The following is a 24,081-nucleotide window of genomic DNA, read 5'->3' on the forward strand; positions in this document are numbered from 1 at the left end:
TCCATGGGAGATTTTAAGGGATATTAATGACTAGAGTGGGCTCCTGACGTTTACCTCATGCTTTACTGATGGAAAAGCACCATAGAGCCAAAACTGTTAATTTTTTATGATGAAAATTTCCTTGGCACACAAAATGATCTGCTATATGCTGATTCCCTTAACTGATTTAAAGGCAAATTTTATGGCAAGAGATAAATGGATTCATACTTTAGAGTAAAATTAAATTGGGGGATTTTTTTTTCTCTATGGTTCTGTATTGTTTTCCCATTGATCAAATCAATATAGGAAGCTTGGTGCAGTGCTTTCCCATGGGAGGATCATGAAAAGCACAGCAGGAAGACTTAATAAATTCTATGAAACTGACCATATTTCCTGAAATATGATACTTGGGAAAAGGAAAGAAGTCATTAGTAGTTCTACTATTTACAACTTTGGTTGTAAGCTTCCAACAAGCTGCTTTAAATAAGTATGACAAATTTGCATATGTCTTGCTGCCTCTTATATTCAACTCCTGAGTGCTTGTTAAATATTTGTGCATCTGATTTATTTTAAAACTTATTTTAAAGCCCTGAATTCCAAAATATCTTTTCAGCGGCAAGACCATGGGGCCAAAGATCCAGAAGACCTGCATTTTCCACCCAGCTTTACTGTTATAAACTGTATCAGGCTTGCAAACCACTTCACATCTTTGGCTTTCAGTTTCATCTGTACAAGGAAGAGGCTGGACCAGCTGATTTAATTCTTTGAACGGTGAACTCCTGGAGGTGAAACTGGTTTCCATGGTAAATTTAATGTAAGAGCTGCAGTTGAATTCATTTGTCAAGCAATTTAAAAATGAGTTTTGGTCATCACTGTGGGAGTTTTATTTATTAAAAAAGGCTGTAAACACTGAGAGTTACAAATTAAACTGTTGAAAGTTGGTGATTCCCTGCATACATATATTCAAAAGCTTTACAAAGTCCAATATATAGGCATGTCATTTCTAACAGATTATATAAGACATCTGTAGTTGTTTTCACATGTATGTAATCAGATCTGAGAATGTGGCTTTTATTAAAAAAAAAAAAACACTGCTAGTACAAAGATTTCTCAACACACAATGCGCACAAGCATACACACCTGCACGCATGTGTGCGTGCACACACACACAATTCATTATATCCTCAAGCTTCCTCTCCAGTAAGAATCTTCTGATACTGAATAATATTTTAACTAAAGCTTTCTTCGTATTTCTTAATGTCAAGGGTCCTAGAGTTTATTTCGTGTATGAATTCTCATATGTTTAGTAAGAGCTGAGCTTCGACTGAAGTTTTTCCCACATTCCTTACAAGCATAGGGTTTTTCTCCAGTATGGATCCTCTGATGATCATGCAGATTGGTTTTCTTTCGGAAAGCTCGCCCACATTCATTACATTCATAGGGTTTTTCTCCAGTATGAGTTCTCTCATGCTGAATGAGGGATGAACTCTGACTGAAGGCTTTCCCACAGTCGATACATTCATAGGGTTTCTCTCCAGTGTGGGTTCTCTCATGTTGAGTTAGTGATGAGCGTCGACTGAAAGCTTCTCCACATTCATTACATTCATAGGGTTTTTCCCCAGTATGAATTCTGTGATGCTCTATGAAACTCGTACTCCTTTTGAAAGCTTTTCCACATACATTACATTGATAGGGTTTCTCACCAGGATGAGAAATGGGTTGTTGACTGAAGGCCTGTTCACAATCATAGGGGTTCTTGTCTCCAGTGTGGATCCTCTGATGGTCAGAGAAGTCTGCAATGTGACTGAAATCTTCCCCACAGGCATTGCAATGATAGGACTTCACTTCAGGGACATTGCTTTCATCTTGAGTAAGAGATGAGCTGTGCTTGAAATCTATGCTGTAGTTATTGCTTTGGTAAGGTTTGCCTCTCTTATGAATCCTCATGTGTTTGTAAAGGGATGGGCTCTGACCAAAAGCTCTCCCACATATGCTACATTCGAAAGGTTTTTCTCCTGTATGTGTCCTCTCGTGTTGGACAAGAGAAGAACATCGACTAAAAGCTTTCCCACATTCCTTACATTGGAAGGGTTTCTCTCCACTATGTGTAACCTCATGCTGAGTGAGGGATGTGCCGTGCCTAAACGACCTCCCACACAAATTACATCGATAAGGTTTTTCTCCTGTGTGAATTCTCTGGTGCTGAACGAGAGAGGAGCTGCGCTGGAAGGCTTTTCCACAAAGACTACACTGATAGGGTTTCTCTCCAGTATGAGCATTCTCATGCTGACCTAGGGAGGAGCTATGCCTGAAGGCCTTCCCACACACATTACATTCAAAGGGTTTCTCTCCAGTGTGAATTCTCTGATGCTCAGTAAGTTGTGTCTTCCAGAGGAAGGTTTTCCCACAGTCAGTACATTCATGGTGCTTCTTTCCAGGATAAATTCCCTGATCTGTACCGTTGGGGAAAGCTCCATCTCCTTTATGAGTTTTCTCATGTTTAGTCAGAGATGATCTGTGAATAAATGCTTTTCTACATTTATTGCATTTATAAGGTTTCTTTTTTGCAAGGATATTATTCTGATTAAGTAAGTCTAAATTATGTCCCAAATTGCTCCCAAGTGCATCACATTCACTAGATCCTGGAGGAATGTTCAGTTGTGTAATCAGGTCTGTGTTCAATCTACAGTTTTCACCAAATGTATTTTGCTCACAAGTTTCCTCTGGTGTGATTATCTTCTTCTGGGTGGATGAATCTGGCCCCAGATGTCTCTTCCAGTTTTCCTTATGCCTTTCTAACTGGCCACTAAGGTCCCAAGCATCTTCTCCCGTGGTATGTGAGAGCTCATCTGTGCTAAGGGATACTTTAGATATACTCTGCTGCAGATGTGAAGATTTGGCTTCAGGCCTGGTCTTCCAGTCTGAAAGAAACCCAAAGTGCAAACATCCCCTATTCCCCTCTGTTAAAACAAACTGCTATAGTAGGAATGAAAAGACAGCAATTACATATCACTTTGTTTTGAAATTAGTCCAATAACTTCAAAAGAAGACCCTGAATGGAGAAAGGAAGAGTGGAGAGAGATGACAGAGCTATCATTGCAGAGCTATCATGAAGGATAAGTCCAGAATGAGAAAGCCCACATAGGGAGTAAGGGAACCAGTTAGCATGAGAGAGTTAGGCACAGATACAAACAGAATAGGATCATAGTCTTTCATGCAGAGTCCTATCTGCTATTCATGCCTCTTTGTCCATTTTACAAACTGCCATGGAATCTATCTTCCTAATACATTCATTTCATAATTTCTTTCAAGTCATTTCTGAAGCTTCAGATCTTCAAACCTTGCTGAGAAAATATGTAGCCAGTGAACTAACTGAAATGATTCTTTGACATAACTGGAGATAGAGGGCTATACTTCCCAAGCAGATAAAAAAGTAATATTTCAAGAGGCAAATCATCCTTGCCCTTACAACTAGAGCTGTGGTTTTAGTCTATCTGAGTTCTGATTTTACATTAATCACCTCTCTTAACCAAAAACAATTTATTTTAATCTGCCTAAAAAATTGACCTTTAAACCTTTGTTTAACCTCTGAATACTAACAGCAGAAATTAATTACTGTCTAGGTTCTAAGAATGGTAATCTTTTAAAAACTAAGGGGAGGGAGGTTTCTGGAATGCTGGAGATGTTCCGTATCAAAAGAAGTTTGGGTTAGACAGGACAATGCATTTGTCAAAGTGAAATAAATGGTGCTTATAAGAGGTGTAAATTTCACTGTAATGTTTTAAAAAAAAAAAAAAAAAAAAGAACTATGAACAAATATTGAACTCCAGTCAACTATATACATGCTGAAGTATACAGGGGTGAAATGTACTCATGTCTGCAACTCACTAGGAAATGCATCAAAAGAAAGACAGATTAACAGATGGATAAAGAGATACGTGATAAAGCAAATATAATAGGTTACTATATAACAACAGGTTAACAATTATAGCATCATGGTGGTAGTATACAGTGTTCACTGTATAATCTTTTCAACTTCTCAAATGTTTGAAAATTTTCATATAAACATTAAAAGGGGAAAAAAAGAACGAGTAACTAAAGAATCCTAAATTCCCAAATTCCTTACCCTGGAACAAGACTCAATTCTAAATTCCTGAAGACAGAGAATACTTTGCATTCCTTTTAGAATATTTCTCAGTGGGACATTCAAGAAATGTTTGGTGAAATTAATGAATGAGAAAGTTCTTTCCCCAGCAAGATTCCATAACAATCAATAATTTTCTGACTGCCTTCAATATGCTCTGCAACACAGAGGGAAGACATTTAGAAACATAATAAATAGACACTCCAGGAGCTTAAAAATCTAAGAATAAAAACAAGACAATCTTTTGATGACTTAAAAAAAAAAAAAACCAATAGATGGCATGTAGTAAATTTGATTTTGTGTGGTAGAGATTACATAAATGGTATTTGTGACCAGGGAAGAAAGAAACAAGTATATTAGCATATATTAGGTTTTATGATTGAGAGAGACCTTGACTTTATAGATGGCTTTGGACAGAGAGAAACTATTATCTAATGAGGGAAATTATATGCTTCTTACAGAGAACATCGGAAAGTATGTAGGGGTGAAATGTACTCAGGTCTGTAACTTCAAAAAGAAATTCAGCCTAGTGGAGCTCTCTTTGGCAGGAATAGAAAGATATTACTGGAAGGTATGATGGGGACCTTTAAATCAAGGGAGTTTCTGCTTCCTATAATGAGGTAAAAGGTTCTTTCAGAGAATGGTAGTTTATGAGATAAAGCATTAAAATCCAACATGGTCCATGACGTGATGAATAAACAAAATGTGATATATCCATACAATGCAATATTACTCAGCAATACAAAGGAATGAAGTTCTGATACATGCTGCAACATGAATGAACCTTAAGCTAAGTGGAAGAAGCCAATCACAAAGGGCTACATATTATGATTCCATTTATAGAAAATGTCTAGAATAGGCAAATCCATAGAGACAAAAAGTAGCTTAATGGTTGCCAGGAGCTGGGGGGAATGAGGAGTAGAAAGTGACTGCTGATGGGTATAAGATTTCTTTTTGGAGATATTGAAAATGTTCTGCTTAATTAGATAGTGGTGATGGCTGCACAACTCTATATTTATCCCAAAACAACCATTGAAATGTACACTTTTAAAGGGAGAATTTTATGGTATGTCAATTATACCTCAATTAAACTATGATTTTAAAAACCCAATATGGATTACAAAAAGATAGAGTGAGCAATTTCAACTGGGAATTATAGTAATCTAAATCTGAGGTGTGGTTTAAGATGTCACCAGTCCAATTTAAAAGGCAGGAAAATCTAAGATATTTCTCAAAGGAGGAAAATAACTTGGATTGAAAGAAAAAGACTAGACTGACTGTGGTTTCTGGCCTGAGGGACTGGCAATCTGATAATTCCTAATGGGCAAGAGGAGAAATGGGTAATAGGTAAGGTAGCAAAATGTGCTGACTGGGGATGCAAGATGATTAACTTAGACTTTACATCTTTAATAAGAACTCTGTGGGACTTGCATTGGAGGGGTCCTGTGGGAAGGGAAGAGGAAAAAAAAAAAGTAACCAGGGTATAAGTAAGGACAATTCTGAGTCTATAGCACAGAATAAAGACTTGTAACTATCAGAAGGCAGGCACCCTTTTATAGAGAAGTAATATAGAATGGGCTTCCCAGGTAGCTCAGCTGGTAAAGAATCCACCTGCAATGTAGGAGACACTGGTTTGATTCTTGGGTCTGGAGAGTTCCCCTGGAGAAGGGATAAGTTTACACACTCCAGTATTCTTGGACTTCCTTGGTGGCTCAGACAGTAAAGAATCTGCCATGCAATGTGGGATACCTTGGTTTGATCCCTGGGTTGGGAAGATGCCCTGGAGGAGGGCATGGCAACCCAGTATTCCATGGCATTCCAGTATTCTTGCCTGGAGAATCCCCATGAACAGAGGAGCCTGGAGGGCTACAGTCCATGGGTTAGGAAAGAGTCGGACATGACTGAGCAACTAAGGACAATATAGAAAGAATGGAGAGGAAGCCAGAAGGCAGGCTCCTAATCCTAAAGACAGATTCACTAGGAGGGAAAAGCAAGAAAAGCCAAAGACCTAAAGCCAAGAAGCACTGAACAAGTGGGGAAGTCAGGAGAGAAGGATACTCTTAGGAACTTTGGAGGGTAGAAATGAATCAGATGGGCAGGAGTGCAGGACAAGAGGAAGATAGCATTGCTCCCCAGACAGGTGGAACAGGAGTGTAGTCAGGGAAAGAAGTCTGGAGGGAGGGAGAATCAAGATTATGGGTATTCCTACAAGTCTGGGGCATCGACAGTGAAAGCAGCAAGACGAAACAAAGAGGAGACATGGGAGTTCAATTAATGTCTGAATGAGTAAGAAGAGAGATCTCCAAACAATGCAGGGAGACTGAGGATACTAGAGGAGAAAATGATCCAGAAGTAGTGTTACAAGACAGGGAGAGATGGCATTCTGACTAAGACAAAGGGCTACTTTCAAAAAGGAAAAAGGGGTACCTTTTCCTCTGAGACCTATCAACAGCAACACGCCCTACTGGAGAAGGGAGACACACAAAGGTGTCATCCAGGAGACGGTGCAGCTCTTCTACAGATGGAGGAGCTCCCAAGGCAGCAAAGTGAAGGTGCCTCCCTCTCCCTCAGCTGTGTGACATTCGGCACTGATTCTTGGATTCTCCCTCATTTACCTGGACAGACAGGTCGTTGGATTTCTCCCTCTGCTATCCATGGTTCTTCTCCTTGCTCCAATTTGAAGATCACCTCTGGCTTGGAAACTTGATATCCTGCTCATAGGTAAACACATAAGATTTGATTGTTTATGCAAGTTGACAAAAGAACCCTCTAAAAGTCAGAACTAGGACTTATCCTCAGCAACTCTGAAGGGAAAAAAAAAAGGTGCAATTTGAGGAGTCATGCAATCAAATGGCCTATTTCTGGTTCCTATTTACCTAAAAAGCAGGCTCAGAAACCCATAAAGCTGGGTCTCAACAAGATGAACAAACTGTAACCCTGAACACCCTGCTCACAGTCACCCAAACTATGAGCCCCACAACCTGATCTTCTGAGAAAGGGAAGACCTGCCAATACATAGACAAGAAGATGTGGTCCTTACCAAGAGAAACCAAGTGGCTATAGTTCTCCAACATCACATCCCTGTACAAGCGCCTCTGAGCAGCATCCACGTGGTGCCATTCTTCTTGGGTGAAGTTCACAGCTACATCCTTAAATGTCAGTGATTCCTGTAGGAATACATTCTTGCTCAAGTAGGGATCAATCCCACAAATGTTCCCATGGCAATACTGGGAACCTACTATAGGGTCTATCAAAAAAGGTGATCACATGTTTGATATCCTGAGGGGGCAAAGTGGGTTAAATATACTAGTTGTTACACAATTTTATAGAGAATCTAATATGGCACGCAGGAAAGTCATGAGGGGCAATATATTCCACAATCCTGTACGCCTACTTAGCTTTCATCTTGTTCCCTTCAAAGCCAAGTCTGTCTACATTATCACCAATTCCTCACTGCCCATGCACTGTCTTTGCTACAAAACCCAAATACAGCAGGGAATAAAAAGTGACTGCACCCCTTCACCCCCATTGCCAATCCCACTAAACTCCCTACAAGTAACTACTATTAACAGTTGGTGTATATACTAAGCCGTCCCTTCCCATGCTTCCTTCACCCCCTCCCCTCCCCCACACAGTCTTGTTTTATGAACTATCATTTATATTGTTCTACATCCTGCTTTTTAGATTTAGCTATGCATCTTGAAAGTCTTCCCTTAGTGCTTTGTATACTTTCACCTCATTACTTTCAATTGCTTCACAGCACTCCAGAGTGCATTTGGAGTACCATCACACACCCATCACCTAAAACTCACAGTACTCCACTGTGCTAAGAATAAGATTCAAGCTCGCCCCATCCCTCACTGGGCTCTGGCCCTGCTGACCTTGCTGACCCCTGAACACATTAAGCTTCTTCCCACCCTGAGCGCTGGATTGCCACATGGCTGACAACCAGTCACTAGTCCTTTAGGTCTCACATCCAGAATTGCCACCTGAGAAAAGGTGTCTCACCACCTCCTTCTCATTTACTACGCATCATATTACCATGCTTAATTTTCCTCCTAGCACAGACAAGTATCTCTCACTGTCCAAATTCCTGCCACCTGAACTTTAACTCAGGAACGAAACAGATGCAGATTTAAAAGGATGCTTGTACTTCTAGTAATTATCTGGAATTTCTTATTAGCTTTTCTGTCTCCCTGACTGCATGCTCTGTGAGAATAGGGACTTTACCATCTTATTCAGTTATATGCCCCTCAAGTGCCTAAAGTAATACCCAGCAAATAGTGGATGCTGAAAAAAATACTTGGTGAATGAATAAATGGACAAATTCCTTTTGGATATTTGTATTAATTCCAATATTTTGCTATTACAAGCATCACTGCAATACATCCTTTGAGCAAATATGCTAGAATTTCTGTAGGCTGGCTAGCTAGAATTAGAAATGCCAGATCAGAGGTATTTTGCAAGCTATACTCCCCTCCAGTCACTCCTTCCTTACCCCCCACTGAAACCAGGCTGGCTAAGGACTCCCATGCCTCTGAATAGTCAAGTTCTGTTGTTCATGTGTTGATTTCTGTCTTGCCTCACCAAGCCTTGTTAAGACACCTGTCATCATGCTCAATATGAAATACGTCCTTTGGTCTTGGTGAAACCGATTTCTACCTCAAGAAGTACATAATAAAGTATGTAAAGACGATCAGCAGTAAAGCAAAGCCATGAGATTGCTGGAGCAGTGAGGGAAAGTTACATGGTTTCTGCCTGATTTCATGCCCTCCCTGTGTGCTGAGCTATAACTGAACCTAAGGAGTTCTTAGGTTCCTGGAAGACATCATCCTCTCCCCACCCTCCTGTCCATCTGTCCCTTGCTAATTACATTTCACACTTTGGAGGTAGATTAGCACATCTTCACAGAGGTCTTCTATCTCCCAACAGAAGGTCAATCCCCATATGATGTGCTTTAAGCCGCTCTGCAAATCCACAACTATTTAAACAGACCTAGTAATCTATTTAATCCTTGTTACCACCCTTATGGCAGAAAGTGAAGAAGAACTAAAAAGCCTCTTGATGAAAGTGAAAGAGGAGAGTGAAAAAGCTGGCTTAAAACTCAACATTCAGAAGACTAAGATCATGGCATCCGGTCCCATCACTTCATGGCAAATAGATGGGGAAACAATGGAAACAGTGACAGACTTTATTTTTCTGGGCTCCAAAATCACTGCAGATGGTGACTGCAGCCATGAAATTAAAAGACGCTTGCTCCTTGGAAGAGAAGCTATGACCAACCTAGACAGCATATTAAAAAGCAGAGACATTACTTTACCAACAAGTGTCTGTCTAGTCAAAGCTATGGCTTTCCAGTAGTCCTGTAGGGATGTAAGAGTTGGACTATAAAGAAAGCTGAGCACTGAAGAACTGATGCTTTTGAACTGTGGTGTTGGAGAAGCCTCTTGAGAGTCCCTTGGACTGCAAGGAGATCCAACCAGTCCATCCTAAAGGAAATCAGTTCTGAATACTCATTGAAAGGACTGATGCTGAAGCTGAAACTCCAATACTTTGGCCACCTGATGCAAAGAACCAACTCACTGGAAAAGACCCTGATGCTGGGAAAGACTGAAGGCAGGAGGAGAAGGGGAAGACAGAGGATGAGATGGTTGGGTGGCATCACCGACGCGACAGACATGAGTCTGAGCAGGCTCCGGGAGTTGGTGATGCGCAGGGAAGCCTTGCGTGCTGCAGTCCATGGGGTCGCAGAGTCGCACATGACTGAGCAACTGAACTTCCTAGTTAGATGGTGGGCATTATGAGAGCAGGGGCCGTATTTTTTTTCTTTTTTTAACTCTAAAATACCAGTGTCCAGTAAGTATCTGACCCAACACTAAATATCTGTTTCCGGACTAAGCTGAGCCTTAAGGAGACGGCTGAGATCTGAATTTTAGAGAAAAGGGAGTGGCCCCCATCTCCTAGTGACTGAGGTGCACAATCACATTCATAAACAACAATGGTTCCTCCCTATCATATCTCTGCTCAACACTGTGGCTGTGTCTCCACAAGAACAGTGAAGGGCTGAAAATGTGGTAGATTTTTCTGACAGAGGTCAGGGATCTGACTGTGCCAGGCAAGATGATGCTAGATTAAAAAAGAAAAGACACTAGATATGTATTAGGTACCTGGCTTTACCATATGCACTGTGGTAGAATAAAAATGCAAATGAAAAACACTGCAGTCTTTGAATAGGTTTCAGTTTATTTTAAAATGTGTTATTTATTACTGTGTATTGTGAGGTACACAGTAATAATACACAGTGAAGTGAGGTGCTACCAATGTTCTGGGCACAGAAGAGAAACTTTAAGGAAGCTTATGTACTGGGCCTTGAGGGGTAAGTACCATTAGGAGGGGAGAAGAAAGAATGGGAATCCAGTCCTAGGATTGACAAATGAGAGAAGGGAGGCTGGTCTTGGGATACAGATGACCAGCAGGGAAAAGGTTTGGATCAAAGCAGACATTTTAAGTTAGGTTGTGAGAAGTAACACCTTTCCATTCCTACTCTGTCCTCTAAACATATAGCCCCTGTGGTTTAGGAACAGAGTTGCCAACCAACCTGTATTCCTTTGCTTAACTGGTTCCCTATGTTTAATGCATGGACTCTTGACTTTATTCTGCTTCCCCAAATAGGCTGAATGAATAGTAAAGTATGTGCTGACCAGTAAACATATGTCTAGTCCATGCCACTCATCACTTGTTGCCCTGGTTGGACAGCTAACCTGTTCTACTACTCATGGTTTCACCAATTCTTTCCTATGTACTATCAGAGTCACTTCTCTAAAACACACATTTGATCATACATACAAACCCTTCATGTCTTCCCACTTTTCCCAATACTTACTGCCCTCACTCAGCGCATGCCACCATCATCTCTTACCTGGATCACTGCTACAATCTCCTACCTTGTCCCGCCTTTTCCACTCATGCTCCACCCATCTCAAGTCTGTTTTCCATATAACAGCTAGACTCATCTTCTTAAAACCTTTCAGAGCAGGTCATTCCTTTGCTTAAAAGCCTCTGATGGCATCCCAATTCACCCCAAGTAAAAGTCAGTCTCTACAGTAGCTACACAGTCCTTCACAATCCGCCCCCACGCCCCGTCTCCCTGCCTTCATCCTAAACCTCATCTCCAACCTACTGCTCTCTTACCTTCACTCACCCCACCCTCCTAACAACAACTGGAACACAACACACATGCTTCCACCTTCAGGTCTTTGCTTTGCCTGTTCCTTGACTTGGAAGTCTCTTCCTGCAGATATGCACACGGCTCCCCACTCAGTTTCTTCAGCTTTTTGTTCAAATGTCACTTCACCAAAGCAACCTTCCCTGACCACATCATATAAAATAGCACCCCCCCCAATCCTCAACTGTCATTCTGTTCTTTTCCCTTTTCATAGTCCTTATACCTGATACGTGACATTTTCATTTGTTTACAGGCTGCATCCCACAGCAGAATATAAATTCCAGGAGTGTAGGAATATTACCTATTTTCTCTATAGCTAATAAATATTTAATAAACTTTCCTTGAGATTAAAAATTGGACTCCTTGCTGTGAGCTCCTGAGCCCTTCCTAAGTCCTCACCTAATCCCACAGCCTCAGCTTTGGCTTCTCTTTCCCTTGCACACCATGGTTCAGTGTGGAGAACATTTACACCTCCTTGACACAAAACGATCTCTTTCTCTTGTGCAAGTTCTGCTTCAAAAGGCTGGTCTTCCCTTCTCTGCCTGACTAACACTCTCACCAAGACTCAGTCAAGTTCTCCCCTTGAGGCTCTATTCCTACCTACAGCTCTGGGTTAAGTCCACCCCCACCACAGCTCCCTCCCTGGGTTTCTCTTCAGCACAGCTCGTAAGACTACATAAATTACAGTGACTGTTACCTAATTGTTCAGTGGTCTTCTAGGGGGTCAAGTTCTTTGTCTTAGGAACCTTCAAATCTTCAGAGGCCAGAACGATTTCCGGACATAAGGACAGTTAAGAGTTTGCAAGATTAAATAGGTAAAAAGAGCCTTGGTGTGAGTCAGCCACTAAGAATTAGATCAGCTTTAGGGCATTCTAATGCAAGTCACACCTCAGACTGTAATGATCCAAAGATGCCTTACAAACACTGCTTATCCTTCTTCCAGATATAACTGGAACTCATAATCAATAAGTTTTAAAAATTAACAAGGAGTATTAAATATTCCCCTCCCTCATGCTGACATAAAGAGGACCTTGGCCAAAAGATGGAGCCCAAAGCAAAGAACTGGAAACAGCACATGCTAAGTTGAGAAGGCCCAATGTCATGGGCCCCTAAAAGGCTCCACAACTAATAAATGTGTAGTTTCCTTAGGCAAATCACACACATCTCCTGGAGATCCAATTTTCTCATCTATGACACAGACTCCCTAAACTGAAGAAATAAGAGTTCTACCAGCAAAAGGGTGAAAGAGTATATCCAGAAAGGACATTTACAAACTGTAAAGCGACAGGTTCCTCCAACTATACCCTATACCAACCCTGTAGGAGAACTCCCCTAAAACTAATACTCAGGAAACTTTGTAGTTTTAAAACTTTGCAAAGCTGAAAACCAGAGTCTGGCAGCTAATGAGTAAAAATAATCTTAATTATTTGTTATATATTTTAAAATATTATATTTATACTATATGTAATCTTTATTATATTTAATAGAAAATGTAGTATTTAATTAGGTATATTATATACAATTGGCCACACAATGCCCTAACGCTCTAGATCTATGCTGTCTAATACAGTATCCACTAGCCACATGTGAATACTGAATACTTGTAATGTGGCTAGCCCAAATTAGGACATGCAGTTAAGTGTGAAACAATGGATTTCAAAGACTTAGGACAAAAAAAAAAAAAGTAAAACATGTCATTAACCATTTTAAAACGTTGATTCATGTAGAAATGGTAAGATTTTGGCTATATTAGTTTAAATAGTATACATTACTAAAATTAACTTCACCTGTTTTTTTAACATTGTGGCTACTAGAAAATTTTAAATTATCCATGTAGCTTGTATTATGTTTGCTTTGGATAACACTGTTCTAAATTGTTCTAGATCTCCACCTCAGGTCATTCTCTCTAGGTGACTGAATCATCTTTCTAATTTTGCATCCTGCTATACATCCCATGCTTTCCACAAGTGGACTCTTTGCCCTGACTATATTATTACTCTTTCACGTTTCCTTGCCTTTGCATATCCTGTTCTGACCATTGTTTATTTTCTTCCCTCAGCTCTAGACGAAAAATTCTGAGTCATCCTTCTAGAACTAGTTCAACAGTCTCTTCCTTTCTGAAGCTTTTCCAGATCCCGCATCCTCCCCCTGCCACCTCTGGTATTTGGTCTCTATCTCCATTTCAGAACTGTACCTATATTTTCATGTTTTTCTCCCTCAACAATTTCTCAGACTTTTCACTTCAGTATTTTCAAAACTATGTATGTTGGAATTTTCCAGAATCATATGGGCAAATTACAAAAATTGGCCAAGCGTGAAGGGCCCTACCAGGCAACATTTAAAAGCCCCTCATGTGATACATCATAAAAAAGCAACAATTAACATTTATTGAGCATTCACCCACACGTCCTCTCACTAAATTTTCTCACTGACTCCTTACTGCCAGCCCACAGGAAGCAGGCACCTTCTCCTGACTGGTTCTGAAGGGCGACTCTGGCTAAGAATACCACCTGGCATAGAGCAGGCATTCCAAAAATGTCTGCTGAGTAAATGAAAAGGGTCTGGGTAGTTCTTACCAAAGGAAAATGAGGAGTTATTTTGAGGGTTAAAAAATATAAAAATTAGTGAATTCTGATCTTGAATTATAAAAAGCAGGGGTAAATGGCAAAATGATGGCATTAATAGCCAAATCTAAAAGCTGGCTCCTCTGAAATACTGGCCAAACAGAAAAATCTCTGACAAATCTAGTGAGAGAAGAAATAAAAATAAATAAAATTTTAAATAAGGAGATACAAATGTCTATTGCTCAGGCATATACAAACTAAGGAAGATTTTTAGCAAGAAGACCCACCAGCAAGATTTTCTGATGTCCAGATAGACAAAGAAAGATACCTTGGTTTTGGTGATATGTATAGAACAGGAGCCTGCCAGTAGAATTTTTTTTGAATAATTCTGAGGCAGACTAATTTTGAGTGGCCTGTTCTAAAATGATGGATCAAAGGGGCAATGCAGGTCGCCTTGAATGCGACTACTAGGTATAGTGGAAATGAGTATGGAACACAGTTTCTGCACTACCAGTGTTTAACAGTTCGGCCAAATGTCATCCTGCTGTGAAGAGATTTATAGCACCCAACTTTACTTTTCCAGATAATTAACGTGTTTCATATGCGATAAAATGTTTTTCTTTTTTTTGAAAAGCAGAATATTTATATACAAACATATACACTAGATGGAGCTTTAAAAACACAAATAGATTCTACCACGGGGTAAGATATAGTAGTTTGCAGCGGACCAGAACAACAACAAAAGCACTCACAAAAAGCATCTAGTTAAATGCAACTTATTGGTGTAAAAACAGAGAAGGCTAGAATGTTAAAATTCAGGAGAGAAGTAAATGACAGAAAGGATATGGGAAAATATAGTTGTTTTTCCTGGGGGCACTCGCCGATTTTGGCTACAGGAAGGAAACTGAATATTGAGCTTGTCTCAAGCAGAGGGCTATAGCTTGCGGGGGTCACAGGTGAGAGTTAAGGGAGATTAGAAACCAGGGAATGGCAGAATTTTGGCAATCAAGGCTGGAGTGAAAATTTTTTAAACATAAGTGGCTTCAAACACAGCCAGTCTCTTGAAATTTTCGGAATACTGACACAGGGCAGGAACTTGAAAAATCTAAGCTGAAAAACAGTATTGGGGGAAAAAAATGAACAGAATTCATGAACTGCCAGTAGAACAGACTCTTGGAGAACACAACATGCTATCAATAAAAGCACAAGGTCATCCCAGAGGTAGATTGTATCTTATCAAAACTGCAAATAATCCATGACTCATATTTAAAAATCTACCTAGAAGGAAAACTCAGAAACAGATGTCTTCACTCACTGTAGTTATTCTAAACGTTTAAAAAAGAAAGAATACCAAACCTTTATAAACTTTACAAGAGAAAGGAAGGTGGGACCTTTCCTGTTCGTTTTATGAGGCCAGTACAACCTCAACAACAAAACCTTTAAGACATTTCAGTAAACTAAAGTTATAGATCGCTTATCTTATGAATTTAGATGCAAAATCCTAAAATCAAAAAAAAAATTCCAGCCATATCAATGGAAAATATACCTTGACTAAATGATGTTTATTAGAGAAATCAAAGGATGGATTTAATATTTAAAATTCAACTGACTTAGCCTTCTACTCCTCTTTATCTCAGATTCTCCTTTCTCCCTTGCATTTTGTACATTTCTCTTCTGCCTTCCCTTCTCAGAGTTGAAGAGTCAGAACAGCCCTGCCTTGGAAGATGAGAAAGGTGGTGTGGCAATGTACCCACCTGCATCAAGAGTGCTGAGGGCAGGTGGAAGAAATGGTTAGCATGGCTGAGATACCAGTAACACTGAGCAGATAAGTAAATGTATTGAGGATGTTGAGAGCCTGGTTTCTCACTGCTGGAAAAAATTATCTAATAAAACTGAAAGGACAGAAGCTAGGAAAACCACCTGGAGTACTGGACTGGAAAGTAACTCAAAATTTTAAATACACAGAAATAGTTATATTAAAAAAAATAAGGGGATAAACCAATAAAATACCCAACAATGTGTTAAGAAATGTGAAAGATCTTAGTGAAGTGGGTAATTTTAAAATCCTAGGCCACCAATGTTGACAGAAAAAAGGAGAGACAGTAATTGAGGAAGAAATAGAGAAAGTCATCCTTGCTATAAAAAGCCTGGATCCAAATATTTTATAGGTAAATTATTTCAAAAGACAGAACTGAAAAGCAATCAAAATGTTTCTACAAATTAACTGTGAGCATGCCACCAAAACCTGCCAAAGAGCCAGCTCTTGCTCTGAGGGTTGCGTTACTTAAGAACACAGATGTAATTTAAAAAAAAATTGTTTTAATCATCTATTGTAACCAATGGGATTTTATCCCAGTATTAATAGTAGAAGCATTAGAAGCAATTTAAATGTTCTATGAGAAATGGTTAATTTTGGCATATATTTTAAGCAATATAAAACAGCCTTAAAAATGATTTAAAAAATGAAAGATTCTCTCAAAAATTATACTTAATGTTTAAGGGAAGTGTTTAAGGGAAAAACATATATAGGGAGAAAAGAAGGAAATTCATGAGAATAAATAATGAAGTGCTAAAAGAATTTTTTACTAAAAAGCCTGTATTAAATATATGCTCACATACTTTGATAAAATGTATTTTAATAAAGGTAATAGAAGTCACAGAAAATTCAGGAAAAAAATTTTATTTTTGAAATGTGTCTTAGAGGAATAGGTTTTGACATACTAACACTGTCTTAAAAACAAATTTCTTAAGACTGTTCAGTGAAAGTCACACTGTTTCATGCAGTTACTTTATCAAAAAATGAGCATCACCACAAATGGAAAAATTACATTTTTGTTATGTGAAGAGAAGAAAATGCAGAAAGTATAAAATGACTTCTTAGGGTTAAGTGATTATTAATGTTCATTCACGAGACACCCACTTAAAGCATGTGTACTCTGGAGCAAAGGATGAAAGAAGTCAGGTGGTCCTACTGCACAAAAGCAGGAAGCCCCATACAGAGATAGATGGGTAAGCACATCACTCCATGACCTAAGAGAGCACTATGACAAGTATGCACAGTGCACAGGAGAGGCACTTGATCTTACCCAGGGGAAGTAGGGTCTGAATTGAAGCTTAAAGACCAGCACAGTCAGCTCGGGAAGAGATTAAGAAAGGGGGCCTCCACACAGAGGGAGCCTGAATATCCCTGACCACAAATATCCTGATCTGGTTCAGCAAGTGGCTTGGTTTCCCTGGAACACTGTGTCTGAGTTGCAGTGACTTGAGACAGCTTTTGCTGGGTCTGTTCATCCTGATGACCAAGCCAGAGCTCTCTTGGGATCTAAAGTCAACAGACACCAGGGCCTGGTCCCTTTGCATTGCCTCCCCTTCAAGATACAACACCGAGAAACCTGGTCGCCACAAGCAGCTTTTGCTTATAAAACCTTCCTCATTTCCTACTTTTCCGGTGGCTTCAATTTTAAGAATGGTAAACAGCTTTTCAAAATCCTAACTAAAAACACAGTACATATATAATGAAAAAAAAATGCATAGTGTTTACACAGCTATAGTTATTAACAATTTATACATAGATCCCCAAGATTTGGGGGTATCTCACCTGACCCATCTCTGCTCCCACTGCCCTCCCACCATAGGGCGACTTCAATTGTTTGTTAGCCAAGACCTGGGAGAAGGTCTTACCTGCAGGAGCCCCAACTTTCGAACTCTTGCTCCTGCACATCATTCACAGCAATCTTTAATTGTAGTTTCCAGCTCAAAAACTTGGGCTCAAGCTACAACAGTCTCCTCGCAGCTCCTTGAACACACCAGACACACATCCCACTGTTTCTCCAGACCTGAATGTTAACTCTCATACTTCCTTCCATTCATTCATTCATACAGTCATTGAGCAAATAGTTAATGAACCAACCCCTATGATATGTTAGGACACTTTTCTAGGCAACTGGGAAACATTAGTAAACAAAAAGCAGAGACCATTACAAATTTTGTTCCCTAATGTATCCCAACCACCTAGAAAAGTGTCTTGGGCTTCCCTCATGGCTCAGCTAGTCAAGAATCCACCTGCAATGCGGGAGACCTGGGTTTGATCTCTGGGTTGGGAAGATCTCCAACAGAAGGGAAAGGCTACACGCCAGTATTCTGGCCTGGAGAATTCCATGGTCTGTATAGTCCATGGGGTTGCAAAGAGTTGAATACAACTGAGAGACTTTCACTTCACTTCTTCAGAAAAGTGTCTTAACACAACATAGGGGTTCAGTGACTATCTGCTGAATGAATGAATGGATTACCAAGGCCAAAAAGAAAAAAGCCCAAAATCCCTTGTATTCTCATCTTCCCACACCGACTGTCACACAGGACAATGGTTTCAGGTGTAGGCCCCTCATCTTCTTGCCTCCCAACCTGTGTTCCCAGATGCTCAGTTGTGTCAGACTCTTTTTGACTCCATGAATGGTAGCCTGCCAGGCTCATCTGTCCACAGGATTCTACAGGCAAGAACACAATGGACTAGGTTGCCATTTCCTTCTGCAGGGGATCTTCCCAACGCAGGGATAAAACCCACATCTCCTGTATTGGTAGGTGGATTTTTTTTTTTTAACTACTGAGCCACCTGGGAAGCTCCCCAACCCCTGACCACAGTCAGTCAGCTCTACTCCCATTACCTATATTTTTACTTGCTTCGAGCCTGCTCCTATTCAAAGATGCAATCTTCATTGAATCTTTCCCACAGGCACACTTTCCTCTCCCTTCTGCACTTACAGCAGGCTCTGGATCTCTGCAGCAACACTTGACACCACCTTTCTAGTGCTATACTTCTACATGAGGCTGTTTTTCCCTATTAAATTAACTTCCCGGATAAGTAGTCACATGACTCACTATTCAACTTTTGTACTCTTAACAGAAGCAGAAGATATTAAGAAGAGGTGGCAAGAATACACAGAAGAACTGTACAAAAAAGATCTTCATGACCCAGATAATCACGATGGTGTGATCACTCACCTAGAGCCAGACATCCTGGAATGTGAAGTCAACTGGGCCTTAGGAAGCATCACTACGAACAAAGCTAGTGGAGGTGATGGAATTCCAGTTGAGCTATTTCACATCCTGGGAAGATGATGCTGTGAAAGTGCTGCACTCAATTTGCCAGCAAATTTGGAAAACTCAGCAGTGGCCACAGGACTAGAAAAGGTCAGTTTTCATTCCAATCCCAAAGAAAGGCAATGCCAAAGAATGCTCAAACTACCGCACAATTGCACTCATCTCACACGCTAAATGCTCAAAATTCTCCAAGGCAGGCTTCAGCAATACGTGAACTATGAACTTTCAGATGTTCAAGCTGGTGTTAGAAAAGGCAGAGGAATCAGAGATCAAATTGCCAACATCTGCCGGATCATCGAAAAAGCAAGAGAGTTCCAGAAAAACATCTATTTCTGCTTTATTGACTATGCCAAAGCCTTTGACTGTGTGGATCACAAGAAACTGTGGAAAATTCTTCAAGAGATGAGAATACCAGACCACCTGACCTACCTCTTGAGAAACCTATATGCAGGTCAGGAAAGCAACACTTAGAACTGAACATGGAACAACAGACTGGTTCCAAATAGGAAAAGGAGTACGTCGAGGCTGTATATTGTCACCCTGTTTATTTAACTTCTATGCAGAGTACATCATGAGAAACGCTGGGCTGGAAGAAGCACAAGCTGGAATCAAGGTTGCCGGGAGAAATATCAATAACCTCAGATATGCAGATGACATCACCCTTATGGCAGAAAATGAAGAGGAAATAAAAAGCTTCTTGATGAAAGTGAAAGAGGAGAGTGAAAAAGTTTGCTTAAAGCTCAACATTCAGAAAACGAAGATCATGGCATCCAGTCCCATCACTTCATGGCAAATAGATGGGGAAACAGTGGAAACAGTGTCAGACTTTATTTTTTGGGGGCTCCAAAATCACTGCAGATGGTGACTGCAGCCATGAAATTAAAAACTGCCTACTCCTTGGAAGGACGGTTATGACCCACCTAGATAGCATATTGAAAAGCAGAGACATCACTTTGCCAACAAAGGTCCGTCTAGTCAAGGCTGTGGTTTTTCCTGTGGTCATATATGGATGTGAGAGTTGGATTGTGAAGAAAGCTGAGCACCAAAGAAATGATGCTTTTGAACTGTGGTGTTGGAGAAGACACTTGAGAGTCCCCTGGACTTCAAGGAGATCCAACCAGTCCATTCTGAAGGAGATCAGCCCTGGGATTTCTTTGGAAGGAATGATGCTAAAGCTGAAACTCCAGTACTTTGGCCACCTCATGCAAAGAGTTGACTCATTGGGAAAGACTCTGATGCTGGGAGGGATTGGGGGCAGGAGGAGAAGGGGACGACAGAGGATGAGATGGCTGGATGGCATCACCGACTTGATGGACCTGAGTTTGAGTGAACTCGGGGAGTGATGAACAGGGTGATGGACTCGGTGATGGACGGGGGGCCTGGCGTGCTGCAATTTATGGGGTCGCAAAGAGTTGGACACGACTGAGCGACTGAACTGAAGGGCCATGCTCAAAGAAAGAGAACCACTGACATTGGGAAATTTCTGCCTAAAAAGCTCCATTTGTAGGGCCAGTGTTCTGTCATGTCCTGTCCTCTGTCTAGTCATCAACTGCAGCCTGAGGTAGGTAACCCAAGTGAACACTGTCAGGCCGTTCTATGAGAATACAGCTGAACCAGAGTGCTTTAGGGAACACAGGCTTAAAAGTGAAGTTTAAAGAGGTCCCTAAGTTCACTGCTTGGAACACAGATCCATTTTCACCATCAAAACGTAATCCTACCCGCAACGGGGAAATGATAATCACCTCCATGATGTGTTAAGTATGTTAAGTCATCTGAATTCTCACAAGCTACTGAGAAAACACTTTATATGGAAAGGTGCTGATGACAGTGATTTCCTCTGGCTCTCCTCAAACCAAGTAACTGGTTTGTTCTAGTTTTGTTACTTGTCTTACTCCTGAAGGCTCACTCATTAAAATGAAAACATGTAACAAGAAGTAAAATAATATAAAGGCATGATATACTGTGTTTAATTTACTGTAAACTGCTTTTATTGAACATCAGTAATTTTTATCTGCTTCGACTGTCTCCTGCCCTAGCAACTAGAATTTGTGATTTTTTTCCCCCTTAACTGTAGGAGAGTGTGGATTAAAACACCAACTGAACCTTGTTATATTTTCACGGATAGACTCTATGTAATTCAATGGGTAAGCTCAGAGTTGGGATGCTTCTAGAAAGTGCCTCCTCTCTCACAAGAATAAATAGGTTCACAAATCAGTATCATATTAATTAAGTCGAAGGCTGGACATCTTGGGACGTGCATTACTATACCTGTTAAAGCAGAAAAGAACACGAAAAGCTATGGGACAATCTTCCTTTGTTGTTTCCCTCCTTGCCTGGCAAGAGACCATCTCCAGCCTCTTCCTAAGCAACTCCAGACCAGGCTTCTCTGGCACCTGGGCCAGAAGCTGGGGCTCCTCTCTCCTTCACTCACAGTCACTTTCCCCTCTACAGTTTTCTATCCTGTCACCCCACCCTCCAGATTCCTAATCCAAAGAGTTCAAGGAATTGGCTTGGCACTCGGGAGTCTCAACACTGGCACTCCCCAACACGTCCACTCTCAACTCCTCCCACAAGACCACCCCTCCCTGGTCCCCTCCTTCCCACAATGCAGGGCCCCTTCGGAGAAGCCCGCTCCGCCCAGCTCTGGACACTCTGGTTTCGCAAGGCTAGGAGGCTCCGAGGGGGCGAAAGAGCCGGGAAGGGGATTCGCTCCAGTGGAGAACAATGACCGCTCCAAATACACCCCGGGGTAGCGACGGGCTGCTCACCTGGTGCCTGGCCGTCGGAGGCCTCGGGGCCATCCCTGGGTCGCCGGGCAGGGCTCCCAGGGACAGGGTCTGGGGAGAGAGAAGAGGGCCCACTCAGCCGGCTGTGACCGCCGACTCCACCGCGGCCCGCCCGCCTCCGCCCCCGAGCCACTTCTCCAGAGTAGAGAGGTGGGGAAGCGCGCGGGCCCCGCGTGGGCCTGCCTTCCCCAAAATGAAAGGCTCGCCGCCGGCCTGACACTCTCCTCCGGCCACGCCCAGTACCACCCGCGGGACCGTGGGCGCGGTCGCGCGCACGCACGCCAAGCCCGTGGGAGGGGCCGCCGCGACCGGCGCACTCGAAATCACCGCCTGCTGGGGCTCCGGACTTCGCGGCCTCGGGCCCATACGGTGCTCCGGCCGGCTCCTCCCACTGCGGGCCTAGTTCTCGGCAATTCTGAAGCGCTCGAGGCGGCCCAAAGCGGCCTTAGCCGCACCGCGTCTGGACAATGGCCCCAGCGGCCCGTTAGAGCGGGAGGTGCGCCTGCGCACGCGGAGCCTAGCTCCCTCCACCCCCGGCCGTGGCGGGCGCGCGACTACACTTCCCAGAGGCGCCCGCGCCTGGGTCCCACCGAGGCTGCCGGGGAGGACGCGCGTTTTCAGAGGCGCCCAGGTGGGGACTGCTGTCAGGGCCCAACGGGGCAGAGAGTGGAGCTTGAGTACTCCTGCGTCCGAGTAACAATCACCGAGCGTCTTCTCTGTGCCAGGGGCGTGTTGCTCGTGGCAGGATACTGCGATAAATCGGGAAGGAAATATCCTGCTTTTGGAAAGCGAGCGTGCACTCCTGTGGACTAGGCAGTAAAACGTAAATATATCAACAAGACAATTTCACTTACTGACTTCAGCCATGGGAATGAGACAGTGGAGGGCACGGGGCAACATTGTCTCTTCTGTGCCGTCTTCACTCGTGGGTCAGTGCTGAAGGCTTGGACACGGACTCCCCAGACCACATATACTACGACTAAAATACTTGATGAAATAGTTGGTACTAGAGAAGGAAAAAACAGAAAGCCTTCAGATGAATCCCCTGGTAGCCTCCTGAACAGTATTAAAAAACAAACTGTACTGTGGTTCTTGTGGTTAAGTCACCAAGTCCTGTCCGACTGTTGCCAGCCCATAGACTGCAGCCCATAGGCGCCTCTGTCCATGGGATTTTCCAGGCAAGAAGAATACTGGAATGGATGGTCATTGCCTTCTCCAGGAGATCTTCCAGACCCAGGGATCCAACCGGGGTTTCCTAAGTTGAAGGTGGATCCTTTACTTGACTGAGCCACCAGGGAATTACAATATTCAATCAGTTCAGTCGCTCAGCCGTCTCCATCTCTTTAGGACCCCATGGACTGCAGCACGCCAGGCTTCCCTGTGCATCAACAACTGGCGCCTACTCAAATCCATGTCCATTGAGTTGGTGATGCCATCCAGCCATCTCATCCTTTGTGGTCCCCTTCTCCTCCTGCCTTCAATCTTTCTGAGCATCAGGGTCTTTTCAAATGAGTGAGTTCTTCACATTAGGTGGCCAAAGTATTGGCGTTTCAGCTTCAGCATCAGTCTTTCCAATGAATATTCAGGACTGATTTCCTTTAGGATGGACTGGTTGGATCTCCTTTTAGTCCAAGGGACTCTGAAGAGTCTTCCCCAGCAGCACAGTTTGAAAGCATCAATTCTTTGGTGCTCAGCCTTCTTTATGGTTCAACTCTCACATCTGTACATGACTACTGGAAAAACCATAGTTTCGACTATGTGAACCTTTGTTGGCAAAGTGATGTCTCTGCTTTTTTAATATGCTAAGTTTGTCATAGCTTTTCTTCCAAGGAGCAAGCATCTTTTAATTTCATGGCTGCAGTCACCATCTGGAGTGATTTTGGAGCCCCAAAAGATAAAGTCGGCCACTATTTCCACAGTTTCCCTATCTGTTTGCCATGAAGTGATGGGACCGGATGCCATGATCTTAGTTTTCTGAATGTGGAGTTTTAAGTTAACTTTTTCACTCTCCACTTTCACTTTCATCAAGAGACTCTTTAGTTCTTTTTCCCTTTCTGCCATAAGGGTGGTGTCATTTGCATATCTGAGGTTATTGATATTTCTCCCAGCAATCTTGATTCCAGCCTGTGCTTCAACTAGCCAGCATTTCTCATGATGTACTCTTCATATAAGTTAAATAAGCAGGGTGACAATATACAGCCTCGACGTACTCCTTTTCCTATTTGGAACCAGTCTGTTGTTCCATGTCCAGTTCTAACTGTTGCTTCCTGACCTGCATACAGATTT

General features: G+C 42.0%; 2 protein-coding genes across 5 annotated transcripts in view; both read right to left on the reverse strand.

Annotated features, from left to right (window-relative positions):
• CDH3 (cadherin 3) overlaps positions 1-7,207 on the reverse strand; it is a 117,806-nt gene extending 110,599 nt beyond the window's left edge. For both annotated transcript variants that reach the window (XM_070388111.1, XM_070388110.1), the window contains exons 1-2: positions 7,164-7,207; positions 6,739-6,834 (exon numbers count right to left, since the gene is read on the reverse strand). In XM_070388111.1, coding sequence (XP_070244212.1) covers positions 6,739-6,779 — 41 coding nt within the window. In that variant the 5' untranslated portion in view covers positions 6,780-6,834; positions 7,164-7,207. The remainder of the gene's footprint in view (positions 1-6,738; positions 6,835-7,163) is intronic.
• Positions 1,060-23,995, reverse strand: ZFP90 (ZFP90 zinc finger protein). 3 transcript variants are annotated; one of them, XM_070388115.1, is made up of 5 exons: positions 22,123-23,995; positions 21,778-21,846; positions 7,164-7,290; positions 6,739-6,834; positions 1,060-2,900 (listed from the first exon to the last, which is right to left on the reverse strand). In XM_070388115.1, exons 1-5 carry the CDS (start codon positions 22,159-22,161, stop codon positions 1,249-1,251), a joined length of 1,983 nt encoding a protein of 660 aa, XP_070244216.1. In that variant the 5' UTR covers positions 22,162-23,995; the 3' UTR covers positions 1,060-1,248. The 3 variants fall into 3 exon arrangements, with proteins under 3 accessions (XP_070244216.1, XP_070244217.1, XP_014333954.1); XM_070388116.1 differs by having other exon boundaries at positions 22,076-23,993; XM_014478468.2 differs by having other exon boundaries at positions 22,113-23,992.
• Positions 23,996-24,081: the final 86 nt, after the last annotated feature.

The sequence above is a fragment of the Bos mutus genome, chromosome 18 (genome assembly GCF_027580195.1).
Source record: "Bos mutus isolate GX-2022 chromosome 18, NWIPB_WYAK_1.1, whole genome shotgun sequence".
Lineage (NCBI taxonomy): Eukaryota > Metazoa > Chordata > Mammalia > Artiodactyla > Bovidae > Bos > Bos mutus.